Source organism: Simochromis diagramma, unplaced genomic scaffold, assembly GCF_900408965.1.
Source record: "Simochromis diagramma unplaced genomic scaffold, fSimDia1.1 OVJJ01000646.1, whole genome shotgun sequence".
NCBI classification, from domain to species: Eukaryota; Metazoa; Chordata; class Actinopteri; order Cichliformes; family Cichlidae; genus Simochromis; species Simochromis diagramma.
The window spans coordinates 385284-403180 of NW_024387279.1; the positions used below are offsets into that span (position 1 = coordinate 385284).

The 17897-nt window shown below is 37.8% G+C and overlaps 1 protein-coding gene across 1 annotated transcript; it reads right to left on the reverse strand.

Annotated features, from left to right (window-relative positions):
- Window positions 1-1827: 1827 nt before the first annotated feature.
- Window positions 1828-17026, reverse strand: si:ch73-267c23.10 (serine incorporator 1). Its single transcript, XM_040003257.1, has 10 exons — window positions 16814-17026; window positions 12506-12667; window positions 10037-10230; window positions 7724-7803; window positions 7474-7611; window positions 7123-7292; window positions 5859-5949; window positions 5221-5437; window positions 4580-4804; window positions 1828-3076 (listed from the first exon to the last, which is right to left on the reverse strand). The coding sequence occupies exons 1-10, from the start codon at window positions 16850-16852 to the stop codon at window positions 2941-2943; spliced, it is 1452 nt and encodes a 483-aa protein (XP_039859191.1). The 5' UTR covers window positions 16853-17026; the 3' UTR covers window positions 1828-2940.
- Between the last annotated feature and the right edge of the window lie 871 nt (window positions 17027-17897).

Sequence of the window (17897 nt, forward strand, 5' to 3'; positions counted from 1 at the left end):
CAGAGTGAACTTCAGGCCTTACTTGCAAATAATAAAAATATTCTTTTTCAATTTTAAAATTTCTATTTTCTGAATCAACTTTTTTCACCTTCAGGCACGCAATGTCTGCTCCTCTCTATTTTGTGTCTGCAGTAAGCTATGGTTTGATTGGCTTTTCTACCTAACTACGTAAACAGTAGGCGATTACTGTAAGGAATGGTTTACCTGCGACCATTGTTTTATGGTGTACTGATAAAACAGTGCTCTGGGTTTATGTATTACGGGCAAATTTTTTCTGTCACTGATTATTGGTCTGGACAGAACGAGCACTTCGTCTGGATCTGGACCAAGCTCTGCCCTTTGGTGATATATGTGATAAAGCAACCCAAGATAAAAAAAAAAAAAAAGAAGATTTTTTTTTTTTTAAAGACGAAAATGTAGTAATGCTTTTATGTCATTATTATACTGCTGGCAAAGTAAAGCTAGTATTTTGCTGATTTCTTTTGTTTCGAGGTTCATAGCCATTTGATTTTATAAATTATTGGTTCAAAACAATTCTACTAAATCTACTAGGTTGGCTTTGTCAGTTTTATTTACCTTCTACCGTGAAATAACAGTACAAATAGAAGGCAACATTGCAGACATCAAGGGCAGCTAAAAGTACCTGGGAATCCCACAGGCAAATGGCAACCACGAAGTACCTGCAGAGGGTCAGGCAAGTCCTGAGGAGTCAGCTGAACGGTAAGAACAAGATCCGGGTTATCAACACCTACGCCCTGCCTGTGATCAGGTAAAGCAGGGAAATGCCCTGTAACTTACTTTAAAACGAAATATGTTCCCTAAAACGGTGGACAGAGCTACAGACCCATGACACCCTGTGCAGTTAATAAAAGGACAGGTAATGTTCGTCTGTTGCACACACAGTACACTCATTTGTTTCAGTTCATCAGTTGCCACAAGACAGCTTACCAACATGTACACAATAACCTAATACTCCTGTGTCCTAGACGTCACAAGAAGGTAACTATACTTTAGTTACTATAGATGAAAAGATATCTTCTTGCTGGATGCAGAAATGTTAAATTATTATTAATTTTATATAGATGCTACTCTGAAAGTGCTGCTGAGCCTGGATTTGCCTGTTTTATTAGACAGATGGTCAGAGCTGGTGTCCCCTCTCCATCATCGTGTCCATCATTGCTAATAAAAGGAGTTATTTACAACCTCTTCACATGCCATCTTCTCCATATCACCAAGGTATGAGGAAACTCATCTGTCACAATGATAAATCTCTGAAGCTTGTTTATTTGCTGGATGTCTTTCCGCACAACTGTAGCTGATCTCAGAGTGGTGAAAGAAGAGGCAGTGGCCTTGCTCTGTTAAATCAGTGCCAATCTGCCACTGATTTAAGGTTAAGGTTGCTTTACTTATACCTGTAGGTAAATTTACTTTACAGAAGAATGATAGCATTTGACATCCCTTCAGATAAAAACGTAGGACTGCCGGGCGCTGCTTGTGCACACGCCCTGTCAATTTAACGTATCATCCAAATGGTTAAAAAAAGATTAAGCCATAGTTGTTATGAAAAGTGTCCATAGAGATTAAAACAGTTATCTGTACTTATTTGTACCAGGTTTTAAATGTTTATTTCTCAGAAAGATTAGTATTTTACTGGTATTGTACTGGTGTATCAAACTGATTTGAAGGAATTACGGCACACTGCAAAGCAGTAAGTTAACACTTAATAATTGAGCTTCCTGTATTGGTGCTGCTTATATCCAAGTGTCTCACCAATATAAGATGAGACACTCGTAACAATCAAACGTAAAACAAAAGCACACAGAAAGCTCCAGATGTGCCTTTATTCATTTACAGCACATTGCTGAGAGTTATAACAAAGGTTCAAAGTACACAGCTTTGCCAAAAAACAAAACAAAACAGTGGTCCTTGGAAAATATTAACATTTAGTTAGTAACACAAAAAAGTGTGGAACCAATTATGACTTGATGACTTTCAGAATGCTTTTTTTCCTGTCTGTGGCATAGATGAGCACACTGAATCTGAGTCAAAGCAAAGCAAATGATTATATAGTAGGTCAGTATAATCACAAACTGCAGATGCATTACAGAGAATTCATAACTTATTAACCACACTGGGTAAATCTGGAACACAAGGCAAATGCTCAGATTTTTTATTCTCAAACATCTGTAATTATTCAGTTATAGAGTCCTTTTCTTAAAAATGTAAATCTTTTTAAAATTACAGAAACACATTCTTACAACAATAATCAAAATAAATACTAAAGATATTCTAGGCTATTCAGAGGTGTGCCTGTATCTCTTTGTTCTAAGGATATTTTTAAACCACCTGACATCTTCAGGTCTGATGGACCTGCAGGTCCGTTTACATTTGGCAGAAACTTGAGCTGATTTTGGTCATATTGCAGTTATGTCTGCGACATTCATGTACATACTCCCTAGTTATCTGATATTCTAACATTTTTCAGACATATAAGGCATATGAAGGTTGAACAGCCAACTACATCCTCTTCGTAGTGAATGCAGTTCACCCCAGCTCCACAGTAAGTCGCAGGTGTAACTCCATGATGTTGAGAATTTTTTTTTTTTCAACTAAGCATTCACCATAAATTGGTGTTACAGCAAAAAAAAAAGAGGAAGAAGATAAAGAAAAATCTAGCTGACTTAAATCCAAAAGGTTTGCTCTAACCAGAAAATTACCCAAGTACAAAAATACAACAATATATTGCTATTGTTAGTGATGTGACTACAGTAAAAATCTTTATCTGAAGCAACTGTTAGGGCACTTTGGAAGCATACACAATCAACTCAATTAGAATCCATCTAAAAGTGTAAAACCTGAGTCCATCTTGACAGTAGCATTATTGACAAATTTAATGTAAAAACAGACAAAAAATAAGAGCACGCTGTGGAGACTGGCTAATCAGCTGAAATCTCGGTTGGTGAAGACCATGGGGGCCACCAGTGTCCATGTGTACAAAGCCAAACAAACCCAGCTGGAGGTGATTTTCACCCATACTGCTGGCCACTTGCTCGTTATGGTGTAGTCTGTATTAGGGCTGTCAGAACAAAAAAATGCAATAAGTATATTTATAAAAAACTGAGAAAGCTACTTTAAGAAGGAAATTCCTTAACTTGTTCAAGCAGAAATCACCAAATCTCTGCACCTCAGAAAAATAAAGTCAGCATATCAATTATACAGTAGGAAACGCCTTTGCTTGGCTTATATGGTGCCATTAAACCCCTAATGAAACATTGTGGGACCATTTACAGTTTTAACAATGAGTTATGAATTTCCTAATATAAATAAAAGCACAATGGACTGACAGCTGCACAGAAAACTAGATCATAATCAAAAAAGAGTTCAATACAAAAGATGAAACTGATATGCAAATTCAGTAGACCATTGTTGTCCTCATTCTTCTTGGTACTACTTGACCGAATAATACCAGCCGCAGACACCAATAAAGGGCAATTCTGGATATTTAAACCATTTTATGGGTTATGTTAGTGCCAGACTGTGACTCTCATGGTCAACCATAACATTTGTGTCATATCACATGTCTCCCTCGGACACAAAAATAATTGGATGCAAAAAAACCCGTTTTGGTTTATGACCTATTTTGATTGCATTGCTTCATATAGCATTTATCCCTTCTGTTGTTTAGTTTCTGTCAGTCTGGTTCATGCATCTGAATGGATACAATCGCATGAAACAGTGTTTGCCACACTTAAATGTTTCACATCATCAAACAAATGTAAATATTTGACAATAATATGCAGTTTTTAAAATAAAGGTTTTAAAATAAAGATCCAAGGAAATTCAGGAGAACTGAGAATCAAAGTAATTGAGATATTTCAGTGTGGAAAAGGTTATGAAGCCATTTTTAAGGCTGTGGGACTCCAGTGAACCACAGCGAGAGCCAAATGGCACAAATGGCAAAAACATGGAACAGCGGTGAAGCTTCCCAGGAGTGGCTGTCTGTTTAAAATTACCCCAAGGATGCAGCGACAACTCATCCAAGAGCTCACAAAAGACCCCCAGAATGCTTTTGTGAGCTCTTGAAAAAAAAAAAGAAAAGAAGAAGAATGCTTGGACACTGCTAGCACACAAACGCAATGCAGAGGATGAAGCATCACCAAATGTTTCCAAACCAGCTTCCTTCCAAAACCCTCCAATGTGGCTGAATTACAACAGTTCTGCAAAGATGTGCAGGCCAAAATTCTTCCCCAGCGCTGTAAAAGACTCATTGCCAGTTATTGCAAACACTTGATTGCAGTTGTTGCTGCTAATGGTCCCAACCAGTTATCAGGTTTAGAGGGCAATTACTTTTTCACACAGGGCCATCATTTTAATTTGTCTGATGCTCTGAGACATTTAAGTCTGACAAACATACAAAAAAATAGCAAATCAGGAAGGGGGCAAACACTTTTCCACACACTGTATAAAAAGGAAATGAAATAAACTACCATTCACATATATATATTGTAGGATTATTGACCACCCAAACACTTCAAACTACACTTTAGGTGTTGTGCTAAAAGAGAAGGGAGCCACTGACCTGTACCAGTTAGTGAGGGTCATCATGATGTAAAGTGAGGCCAAGAAAAGCATGAAATGAAAAAAGGAGTAGCTGTACTGGACCATGTCCCGCTCATTGTCCTCCACCCGTCTGGGCCCTGTCGACTCCTCTGACAGTTCTGTGCTGCCCCCCTCAGCGAGGATGACTGAATCTTTGGATGCCATAGTTAGCTTGTTAACCTGGCTGTTGCTGGATGAACGAATGCTGGAATCAAAACAGAGATGAATGAACTGACCAAAAAGAAAGAAAAGCAAGTATTAGGATCACAGTATGAAAAAACTACGGACACAAACACAGTTCACATTAACAAGGAAGGCTTAGAAATGGTTAACCCTTCATCAGGTGAGGAACCATAACTAGTAATTACAACAGTACTCTACACCAGTAACAGCACAGTGTTGAAATTTTTAAGCCAAAGACTAGAAAAGTCTTTGGCTTATGATGGAGGAAACTGGCTACAGAGATCAACATCATTTTTTTGCATCAGTCTGTAAGCATGTTTTTTGCTCATTAACACTGCAGTCTACAGTACAAAGAGGTCAAACAGACGGGTTCTTATATAGCGCTTTTCTACTCTAACAAAGCACTCAAAGCGCTTTACACAACATTTACAATGTTACCTGGAATACAGGATGCACAAGATAAATATAATGAGGCCCACAACGCTCTGAGCATCCCACCACTGCAGGTATGGAGATGTAAAGGCAGGTTTTTCTGTCCCAGTGATTGTGGTAATCATTGCCATGGTGGCTGTCTGGTTCTCGGTCTCTGTAGGGCCCGGGGTCGGGGCTGCGATCTGCTGGAAGATACTCAACAGGCTGGGGTTGCATTCCCGGTCTGAGATCAGCAAAACAAACAATGACAATAATAATTAAAAAATACACAATACAAACAAACACAATATTTGAATCTACACAAACTGACACAGACATATTTGGAGACATACTCTATATCATTACATGTGGTGCACAACTGATGTGTTTTTAAGAGCTCTGTGAAATTAACTTGAAAATAGTACTTAAAATTGCAATACTTCATGTATAAATACCTTATGGAATAATAATTAACTACATCATGCTGTGTTAGCTTAGGTGCAATTTGAACAAAATAACCCAAAGCTTTTCTAAAAAGCAATAAATCTTAAGGTTATGAGACAAAAAGATCTTTTATTTGAAATGAATGGAGAAGTACATAAATATATACAGATAAAGGATTGTTTGAGTCTATTGAAATTCCCAGACAATATAAACAGTCTCACCAGGCTCATTGGTCATGGCAGACCAGGTTAGAAACATAGTGTACAAGGTGATGAAAGAAGACTGTAGTAGACCTGAATGAGGTTGAGACTCCTGCAAATACACAGATAAGATTTATCAGTGCCAAGTATTTACTTCCCACAGGTTTGAACTGAAACTGTACATATGTATTATACAAAAAGAAGTCATAATCCTGTGTTTACTGTTTAAGCACTCCAAACACAAAAATTAACCTTTGTTTATTATTTAGAAAATATCTAGATGGTTAAAAAAGGCCAGCAACAGTGGGAATGTTTGTGGGTAGCTTGGGAAAACCTGTTCTGCTAAACTCTAACATGAATGGTTTTTTTCCTGATAACGTTTTACTGTCTGTACTTTCTACTACTTACATTTTCAAAACAGGCTTGTTACTTTTGGTTTAACGCATTTGAAGGAAGCTATCATTTCACATCACTGGCCTTCACACATCAATTTTAAGCCTAAACAGTAAAAAATGAAAGGTAATCATGTTCGTGCATTAATCACCAGGGGGTATCGCATAAAAGAGAACAAAGAGGCGCAGTCGTGTGCCATAGTGGGCAGTTTAAGTGGGTTGTGTTTTCTTTTTTTTTGAGCAGCAGGTCAGCTGATCACAGTACATTGAGTGAATTGTGCTTTTTGTCACCATCTGTAAAACTGATTTTAGGGTTCCCTGCCCGCTGAATCTCACCTTAACCCCTGACTGTACTCATGTTTCTGTTTTGAGGCAAAGAAAATACAGTTATTTTTTCATTTTCCTTCTTTTTCTAGCTTTTCTTGTTCTAATTGATTAATTCAACCTGAGTACATTTATTAGAATTAAATGTTTTTATTCCCATCTGATATTGTTTTATTATTGCATTAACACGGTTCAGTTAGTTTTGCACAAAAATAGCTGGTAGAAATGTTATCAAAAAAGCTATGTTTACTTTTCAATATTATCTCCTATAGCAAAACTAAACCAAGCTGCTACAAAACACAGTCATAATGTTTTGAAATAACAGAATTGTGAGAGAGATATCCAACCATTTTCAGGTTTATTCTGTCTTTCCGTTTTACACTGTCAAACTCAGCAAAGGGGCCTTAGCATCAATTCCATGTAGATGCTACTATAGATGCTCATCATGACATGATGCTAGTAGCACAAACATTTGCAAACACAAAGCAGAATCTTCAGTGCTTAGAATAGTGTGTCTTGTTTTTGTTTTCTGTTTATCTGTGCATCGCAGACATGCCGTGTATTCACACCTGGACTTTTGGCAGGACTGAGACAACAGAGGCAACGATGCAGAGCAACATGTTGAAGCTGATGAAGAATTTGTTGATGAAGCATTCATTGGGTTTCGTGTAGAAGACAAAGAACAGCACAACAGCTGTTAATGACAGGATGTAGTTCAGGATCGTGACAGCCAGTAGAGCTAAAAATACAAGGTAGAAACAGTTCAAAGCTGAAACCAAAAAACTGATTTGAAAGTAGATTTGTGAAATCTGTGTGTGCTACATGTACGCTTTTTAAAAAAAAATTTCAGAGTAAGTGCTCGCTTATGTAACAGTATTTAGAAGATGAATACAGCATGTAACTGGGCCAGAGTCACTGACCTGCATACCAGCCTCTGGAGTTGCCATTCTCCATCTTGTCAACCCAGGACTCATTCCAGGAGTGGGCAAAGTCCACCAGCAGCACCAGTTGAATCAGAATGAAAAAGAAGGCTCCACCAGAGCCTATGACAAACCATACTGTGACAACACAAATACACAAGTAATTGAACTACTCGTCTTTCATACAAACTAACAAATCTGTGTGTAAAAGAGATCTGAGTTATCAAGGATTTTAAATACAAATTCTTACTGTAGGTGAAAGGCCCTTCAGGGATGTAAAAGGCACCAACTGTAATTGCCACCAAGGCAGCAAACTTAAAGAACCAAAATCTGAAACAAATTGTTACTGTCATAAGTCTCAGGAAAACTGTCTCAATCAAATATCTCATCTGCTTTCACAGTTATACAGTGGCTCGCAAAAGTATTCGGCCCCCTTGAACTTTCCCACATTTTGTCACATTACAGCCACAAACATGAATCAGTTTTATTGGAATTCCAAGTGAAAGACCAACACAAAGTGGTGCACACGTGAGAAGTGGAACGAAAATCATACATGATTCCAAACATTTTTTACACATAACTGCAAAGTGGGGTGTGCGTAATTATTCAGCCCCCTTTGGTCTGAGTGCAGTCAGTTGCCCATAGACATTGCCTGATGAGTGCTAATGACTACATAGAGTGCTCCTGTCTGTAATCTGACGCTGTCACAGAGCAGCTGTACTGACATTAGAGGTTGTCTAAGAGAATATTGGGAGCAACAACACCATGAAGTCCAAAGAACACAGCAGACAGGTCAGGATAAAGTTACTGAGAAATTTAAAGCAGACTTAGGCTACAAAAAGATTTACCCAAGCCCTGAACATCCCACAGAGCACTGTTCAAGCCATCATTCAGAAATGGAAGGAGTACGGCACAACTGTAAACCTACCAAGACAAGGCCGTCCACCTAAACTCACAGGCCGAACAAGGAGAGCACTGATCAGAAATGCAGCCAAGAGGCCCATGGTGACTCTGGACGAGCTGCAGAGATCTACAGCTCAGGTGGGGGAATCTGTCCATAGGACGACTATTAGTGGTGCACTGCACAAAGTTGGCCTTTATGGAAGAGTGGCAAGAAGAAAGCCATTGTTAACAGAGAACCATAAGAAGTCCCGTTTGCAGTTTGCCACAAGCCATGTGGGGGACACAGCAAACATGTGGAAGAAGCTGCTCTGGTCAGATGAGACCAAAATGGAACTTTTTGGCCAAAATGCAAAACGCTATGTGTGGCAGAAAACTAACACTGTACATCACTCTGAACACACCATCCCCACTGTCAGATATGGTGGTGGCAGCATCACTGCTCTGGGGGTGCTTCTCTTCAGCAGGGACAGGGAAGCTGGTCAGAGTTGATGGGAAGATGGATGGAGCCAAATACAGGGCAGTCTTGGAAGAAAACCTCTTGGAGTCTGCAAAAGACTTGAGACTGGGGCGGAGGTTCACCTTCCAGCATCAACGACCCTAAACACAAAGCCCGGGCAACAATGGGATGGTTTAAAACAAAACATATCCATGTGTTAGAACGGCCCAGTCAAAGTCCAGATCTGAATCCAATCGAGAATCTGTGGCAAGATCTGAAAACTGCTGTTCACAAACGCTGTCCATCTAATCTGACTGAGCTGGAGCTGTTGTGCAAAGAAGAATGGGCAAAGATTTCAGTCTGTAGATGTGCAAAGCTGGTAGAGACAGACCCTAAAAGACTGGCAGCTGTAACTGCAGCAAAAGGTGGTTCTACAAAGTATCGACTCAGGGGGTTGAATAATTACGCACACCCCACTTTACTGTTATTTATTTGTAAAAAATGTTTGGAATCATGTATGATTTTCGTTCCACTTCTCACATTTGCACCACTTTGTGTTGGTCTTTCACGTGGAATTCCAATAAAACTGATTCATGTTTGTGGCTGTAATGTGACAAAATGTGGGAAAGTTCAAGGGGGCCGAATACTTTTGCAAACCACTGTATATCCAGAGTCCAATCAGTTACCCTGAAAGGTCCAAACACACTTTGATTTTGATATGAATGTGCATCACACATGTATTTATTTAATACTTATTTAGTGACTTTATTAGAATTTATTACTATTACTTTTTTATGTTATGCTGACCTTACACTTAAACTTGAAAGACACACTGCTGGTGAGACCAAAATAAAACCAAATAAGACCTTTACAGCCAAATATGATAATGGACATTATATATGTGCTAGAATGACATTGGGACAGCTATGATAAATATTTATTGTTGCATTTTTAAAACTTTGTAAACTAAAAAACAAAGGTCTTCTGCTAAAACACATCTTGTATAATTTACATTTTACAACCTCACAGTGTTAAAGAGCCAAGGTGGACTACAGTGCAAACACAGTGAAGGCCTGGAAATGCGATATTTAAATGCAAATGATCTATGGCTGCTTTGTTTATGTACCTGCTATGGTTTAAAAAAGTCTAAAACTGAACCTTAGGATTGGTAGGACTGTGCTGGTAAAAATATTTACATCTTGTTAGCTTTACTGCAGTACTTACCCATTGTGGATAGCAGCACGTGGATCTCTGCTGTTCTTTATGTTTATCATGAGAACGGAGAACCCCAAGAACCACATACTCATTCCAAAGCATATACGGTAAACTGCTTGGTACCCCACAAACATCTCACACTTGACATCCGCCTGTAGACCACGGACAGACGAACCTGCCCCATCCTCACAAAAGCCTGGGATCTACAGAAAATCAGAGAAAGACCCTTGTTTTCTGTACATCCAGACGAGATTTTTATATGCATATGAGGCTTTTAAGAGAGTGTAAAGAAGAGCCACCTTTGAAATACGTGTCTGATTAGACGCAATGTTTTCTAAGATTTTTAATGCTAAATACAATAACCTGAATTTTATCAGAAGTTAGTAGAAGAAAATTACAGGTCAAATGTATGTCATGTTTTCCAATAATACTGCCTCAAGCACGTATAAAAAAGTATTGGTCCTAGCACAGAACCCTGTGGAACTCCATTACTAACTTTGTTATGTGAAGAAGGCACCCTGTTTACTTGAACAAACTGTAATCTATTAGATATACATGGTTCAAAGCAGTTCAGTGTATTTCCTTTAAATCCAACAGTGTGGTCCATGCTGTCTCGTATAATCTTATAGTCAACAGTACTGAATCCTGCACTGATTTAGCAGGACAGGTACAAAGAGTCCACTGTCTGAGGCCATAAGAAGTACGGATACACCACCTGAACTTTTCTTAGCTGATTATGATTTCAAAATTTCTAAAGTACGTTTTGCAGATTCTGATTTGTTAAGAAGTATAACTAATGAAAATATAACTAATGAAAACAACAAGAACCTTTTTCTAATCTGAGCTTTATATCATTTCCACTTTCCTTCTAATGATCTCTCCTCACTGAAATGACATGCTGATGGCATGGTGAAAGTAATTATTAAAGTTAGTTCAAAGAGATTAATTAGAGAGAAGCCATCTAAATAAATATCACCAGTTGCTGTACTTAGCTTCTGTAGGAAGGATGTTACTGTTTTTTTTCACCAATGATTCAAATTTTATTTGTTCTCGCAACCAGAGCTAAACTCAACAGGAAGCTTTATTGCCGTAATTCAGGGAACAAAGTTCAAAAATTGAGACTAGGTAGAAACTAGGAACAAACTAAGCACTAGGAAAGAAACATAGCTCGAAGGGAACAAATGACAACAACATGACAAAGAACAGAGAGACTCAGACAATATATACACAGCAGGGAATTTTGTGTTGGTCTTTTATGGTATATTTGATATATCCTCATGATATTGTTGTTACTGGTTCAGCATAAGTCTTTGTCCAGGATCAAGATTGCATGTGAACAATCAGACTGTTATGATGTCAAAGCTTTGAGACTAACCGGCCTCATCTCCGAGAAGGGGCCGGTTAGGGCTATGGTGTTAGGGTTGTGATGATCGAGCTTCTTTTACAGTCAGAAGTAAATAAAGCAAAGTCTCTATTCCAGTCTCAGGTCTTTAGCAGCAATAATGTAATAGGTTTTCTACAAGATTTTATCTGTCTCTGACATTGATAAGGAGAAAATTTGGCTCTTTCATCTTTATAAAATTGCTTTAGTACACTGAGGTTTGTAGACATCTGTTTACGCACAGCACTCTTGATGGAGATGGTTTGAGGCCTGGACTTGTGCTGACATGCGGTTTGGCTTTCATCAAAATTATCATCATCTCCACTTTAATCCTAACTTTTTACTAACAGTAAATAAGGTGTAAAGTACTATTATTATTATAGTTATTATTATTATTGACTATTTATTTTCCAAAACACCATAAGCTAAAAAAATGCTCAGAATTAAATAGAAAAAAAATGCAATTAAAGAAAGAAAATACTGTGTGGAGCCTGCGGCTTAATTTGACCCAACACGGGAAACCTCACCCAGCCCGGACACGGAAAGGAGTGACAGATTGATATTTAATTTAATTGCTTCGGTTTATACATATTCAAGTTTTCCTTATCTTAAATGATTTTACCTTTCATTAAAATAGCTTCTGTTATTGCTGGATGTCATCACTTATCACATATTCTAATTTCTTGGTACTATTTCTTGGGAGCTATGAATCTGGATTGGACTGTGCTATCTGGGGCTGACATGTCATCTGCTCCTTGACTTCCACTTGTTTTCTTCTTTTTCTTTTTTCATAATGAACTTTGATTACAAACTTTACTTGAATCACAGTTAATGTCTCAGAGGAAACAACATTGTTATGTCAGCATCACTTTTTATTTCTCCATTTTTAAACAATTGTCAACGATTGTTTTAAACGAGAAACAAATTGTGCTGATGCACGTGTTATAAATCTCATGGTGGCTTTGCATGAATGCTCATTTTTTGCATCAGCTATGCACCAGTTTCAACCATTATAATTTTATTTTAACTTTAAATAATATAAACTTTATTGTGAATGTAAATGTCTATCTTATGGTATTTTTATGGTCAACTCCTACCCTTTTGAGCTGCCGATCCACACCCGGTGACAGCATGATGCAGGCAACGATGGTGCCTATCAGCATTATAAAGGCATAGATGATCCTGGTCACCGTGGAGTTTCTGATGCTCGGACAGCAGCTACACATCAGGCACGTAGCACTGCTGCACAGGCACGGCACCTGGAGGATCAATAAAAAAATCACACTTGAAGCAAAAGTGGAACATCCAGGGATATGTGTAAGGAAAGATGTAGGCGATCAATGTGAGAACACAACATATACATGTTCTTAATCAAACATTTACCACATAATATAAAGATGCACTTTACTAAACCTTTGGATTTTTGTTTTTTAAATTCCAGTACTGACAACAAGCACACACAACACATTTTAGTGACTTAGAAAAATATTTCAATCATTTATTTTAGATTTTCAACTATTCAACTACCAGTATAGACTGATCTTGATGTTTGTACTGTTATGCTGTACACAGTCTACTGTAACGTCTCATTGAGTAACACTCAATGACTCAGCACAGCACTGGCAATTAGAGACAATGACATTCAGAGAAAAACTACTTTGCACTGAGAGCACTCTGTATTTTGACCACTGTGCCATCTGATATGTTGTGTCATAAAGTGACTACTTGATTGCCATCAGGCTTGAGGACATATGAAGCAGATTGGCTTGTGTGGTTCTGAGACTTTAAACAAATTATCCCTCGTTAAGTTTTTTTTCTGCAGGTTAAAAAGTTGTCACAAGTTTGCTTATTACTGGACATTTCCTTCACTCTTATTGTGAAAATTACTTAGTTAATCCTAATGAGTTTGCAGCAGTCCTTTCCCCTGCCTGAATATAATTATTGATGAAAGCTTTAATGGCAGCTGCTGTCATGGAGAAACTTGTATGTATCTCTTTTCTGGAACTGCAAATAAAGCAGAAGCACTGAGTGTTTCCAGCTGTTGCAAACTGACAGAGTAAAGTATTCTGCAGTAAACTGGACTAACTGACACATGGAACCTGAGGCCTCGTTGTCTCATTTTTTCTGTAAGTTAAATGTGTGATTTCTAAGATAATGAGTAAATCAATATTCTTAGTTTGCTAGGCAAGACGAGGAGTGAGCTGTCGGGGGAAAGCTGGTGTTTGGTAACTAATACATACATAAATGAATTTTCTTGCACATGAGTGAGCTTGAATGTTAATTAAAAGTACTATAGTTCAAACACTACCTTGGCTTCTCTGACTGTACTGAACAGAAGGATATTAAGACTTCTAGCTGGTACTTAAAGATGAGCCACTTAAACCTGTTTATATGAGAAACAGATAAAAGTCATTGGGCCTGCCTAGTCACTAACTAATGTTACTGTTCATTTAATATGAACATAATATTATAAGAACAACAGGCTGGGCTCTTCTTCTTATGATTATCAAATATTTGCAAACAGTAACATGTTTCTGTCTCTCTCCACACATGTATGGACAGTAACACAAATTTTAAAAATATTGGCAAGCACCAGTGGTACCCCGCAGCCTCCTGGTAGATGCACCTATAGTATTGATTTGAAAGTCCTCGGTGACTTCCTTCTTAAGTTATCGCATTCACAAACTTGAGTGACTATGCTGCCCGCCTGCCTGGCAATATCTGAAGCTGTTATAGCTGCAAAGGGTGGGCCAACATCTTCATATATCAAATCTATTTCAAGATATAAATTTATTGAAAAATGTCTATTGACCCACTTCCAGCATGTTTTTCCACACTTTGGAATCTGAAGTTAGGTCTCAAAAAATATTAAATACAAAAGCCTGAAGTTTTAAATACCCCTTCCTACCACGACATTGAATCAGAACCTGCAATGTTGAACAGACACATGAAAAATGTTTGAGTACTGGCTAGTTAACATATGACAAAAAGAAATTCAAGCAGTCCTGTAAAGCCCCTTATTTAAGCAGAGGCTAATAAAAAAACTTTTCTGAATGGTATATTGTTGTATGTTGTATTTATTGTGGTCAAAGTTAAAGTAAACTTTATTGTCATCTGTGCTATATACAGTAAAGTATATAGAGAGACGAGACAACGAGGCTCCAGTTCCATTCAGTGCAAAAGACAAACAATAAATATAAGAAGAGTAAGAAACAAATGTACACTTTAAGATTAAGGTAAAAGGTATACACAAATAGAATACTTGTTAGCATAAAATTCTTAATCACAAATGAAATGAAATGAAAGAAAATGCTACTTCAATCAACTTTCATGCTGGATGGAACAAATATGACAAGTTGTACCACAGTAGCATATCAGTAGGGATCAGGCAACCAGCATGCTGACTGCCAGAATAGATGCTGCAAATATATATTATATTATATGTATATATGTATTTATTTAATTTATTTTTTGATGCACAATTAACGCACAGAGGAATTCACGCACAGTGTGTGACTTTGGCCACTTTCGTAGTTCAGGATGTCTGCAAGTGACGCAGCAGTAACAATATGTATGGTGAGCAGAAAGTGATAAAGAAAAGAGACTTTTGAATGGCAAGTTCAAAAAGCTTTGTCAAATGGTCCCCTTGACAAGACCAGTTTTTTTTATTTGTATTAAGATACATAATTTGTATGAGAAAGATAAAGTGGAGGAAGCAAACGTGGTTTACTCACTGGAAACTACTGGACCACAGTTACCTTGTGGTAAAGGCACATTCATTTGGACCACAGTGGGAACATGCTTTAAATGTTGTGGGGACAGAGGAGACGCACTTTGCCAACATGTGCGCCAATAACTTTATGCAAGTGGTCTATTCTACCTCTTGAATTAAAGACACTGTATGCCCTCTATGGGCATGCAGTGTCTTTAAGGCTTTTCTGGAGAATATTCATTATACATTCAATATACATTAACAGTTAGAGCTACAGAATCATGTGTGATGTTGTATCAAACTATAGTATGGTAATATGTGTACCTAAATGTATCAAAATTTCAGTATTCACTTTCATTTAATGAGCTATCAGTTGCAGTAAAACCCCCAGGAAAGACTGTTAAAACTGGGGCAGCTATTTAAGAAAGGCAGCATGTGGTGTTTGTGGTCAGACCCAGCAGGCCTGTGGGCAGGAATTTGTCACAGCGACTGCTCCTCTAACATATACTTTAGCTACATTGATTCTAAAGCTTTGAAAATATGCCACGAGAACATTTGTTTAGCGTTATGTAAAATGTATATTGCTACTCCAAAGTTTCTAAGTCTAGTTTGGCTAGACTTAGAATGTGCCCACAGGCCTGCCCACATGACACATGATCGTGGGAAGCAGTAATATAATGCAAGTAGTACATGCTAACCTTTATATGTATATGTATGTTAGTGTCTTTACTTAGAAATATAACTGGACTAAACTGATAAAGTTTTGGTGTAGTAAAAACAAAACAAACAATCACAGCCTGACATTGTCAGACAGCATATGTATTAATTTACAGTAAACCACTGCCTGGACTCTCATATACACTAATACCAGACGTGGAGTCAAGTGATAACGATACTTGGTAGATAGTCAACAAGTATGCCAGCCAGACAAGGTCAGCTTAGTTCTTCTGCAGACTGGCCTTGACAATGTCTGCCAGAAAACACACAGCCTGAAAATGGTTGGCCATGCCTCATCATGATCTCAACCATAAATAAACCCAGACAGAAGATATACTCTTAATACCGTTTTTTCTAGTTTTACTTGTGTCTGTCTTTTTGTATAAATGAAGTTGTTAAATTGACAGATAATACAGCTCTGTGAAAAACTGAATGCTTTATTACAATATATATTTGTGGTATTTGCTCTAGTCCTAAATGCGTATCCATGTAGTGCTATTCCTCTCTTGCCTTATATAAAAAGATACTGTTTTCATTCTCTACGTTTCATCTACTGACATGTCTAAATACGACGCTTGTTGTGTTCTTATTATAATGTAACAAAGCGCAACTAATCCAGTTAATCACATGCCAGCAGATGACCAAGTGCGTTGGGATTAACTATCTGTTGTGCCGTATATTTGAACTGCTCCTCACGCGGCAGCTACTTCAGGGGGATTCTCAGATTTCTGCAGATAAAATCTAAATCCAGCGTAGCTGAAACGTTACCGAAACCATAACTGTTTTAACAAACCTGAGCGAGATCACAGAACACAACGGGAATTAATACAGCAGCTAACTGAGTGTGTCCATGTTCTTTAGCACTAGCCTACTACCTGTCTAAGCTTCAGGTTGTTACGACACCTTACATTTCTCATCACTTTAAATCAAGGTGCTTGTAAAAACCTCACTTCTGAGTCGCAGCATTAGACCTTACCCAGCTTGCAAAAGAAAATGTCCCCAGAACAGCTCCCATGGTTGCCGGGTTTCTGAACAGAAGCGCACAGTCTGTGTTCTTCTTCCCGTTATTTCGCTTCCGTTCTTTGCTGGTGTTTTCACTATCGAAAGAAAATAAAGCTTCTCTATCAGGCGGTCAGGACAGAACGACAGCGCCTCGAACTACTTCAGAGCTTTGGCTGGCTGAAGTAACGCTGGGTGACGTCATGACGTTGTTGACCTGTTGTCATTTGTACAGGCTTTGGTGACGGTATGTGCACATACTAATACGTAATTAGGTTTTCTAATTGTCATTAACGGTTTATATGTTATAAAGTATTTTAACAATATTAGAACAATGATAAAGTTATTATTAGTTAGTGGTAAAGTCTACTAGTGTTAGTGGTTTACTGTTTGTTTCTTCAGTCATAAGTCATACATACTCAGTTTCATTTATACATAAAAGAAGCGCTTTCTATATTAATTTATTTAGGATTTGAAAAGCCTGTGTTCTTTTTATAGGTCTTTCATTCTTTCATTTCAGCCCTTCTCTTGTATGTTGTATCACAATCTCTGGCTCGCTTCCATAACACGTCTTTTGTCCTGTCTTCCTTCCCTCACTCCCAACTGGTTGCAGCAGAAGACCTGGTTCTCCTGGAGGTTTCTTCCTGTTAAAAGGGAATTTTTCTTGACCTGATACAGCAGATCATCTACAAATTTGGAAGGTTGGTGGTTCACTTAGCCAACTCATGCCAAAAATCCTTGGTTAAGGTACTAAACCCAAGTGGCACTACTGTTAAACAGAAAGCACTTAAACAGAAAAAGAAGAAAAAACTGCTTGTGTAAGTGGGTGAAAGAGACATGTTGTATAGCCTTAACTTCTTAGGTAAGAATCACAAACATTCACATTTGTGGTTCTCTCTTCTTCTTCTTTTTTTTTTTTTTACTATTTCCTGAAATGATTAATTAATCAGAACAAGTGGCTTTTACTTATGTAGAAAAGTTAAGAAAAAAAAAGAAATTGGCACAAAGGGTTTTCGATCTGGGCATTCATTTCAAAATCAGTAGAAAAAGAAGGTTTTTGG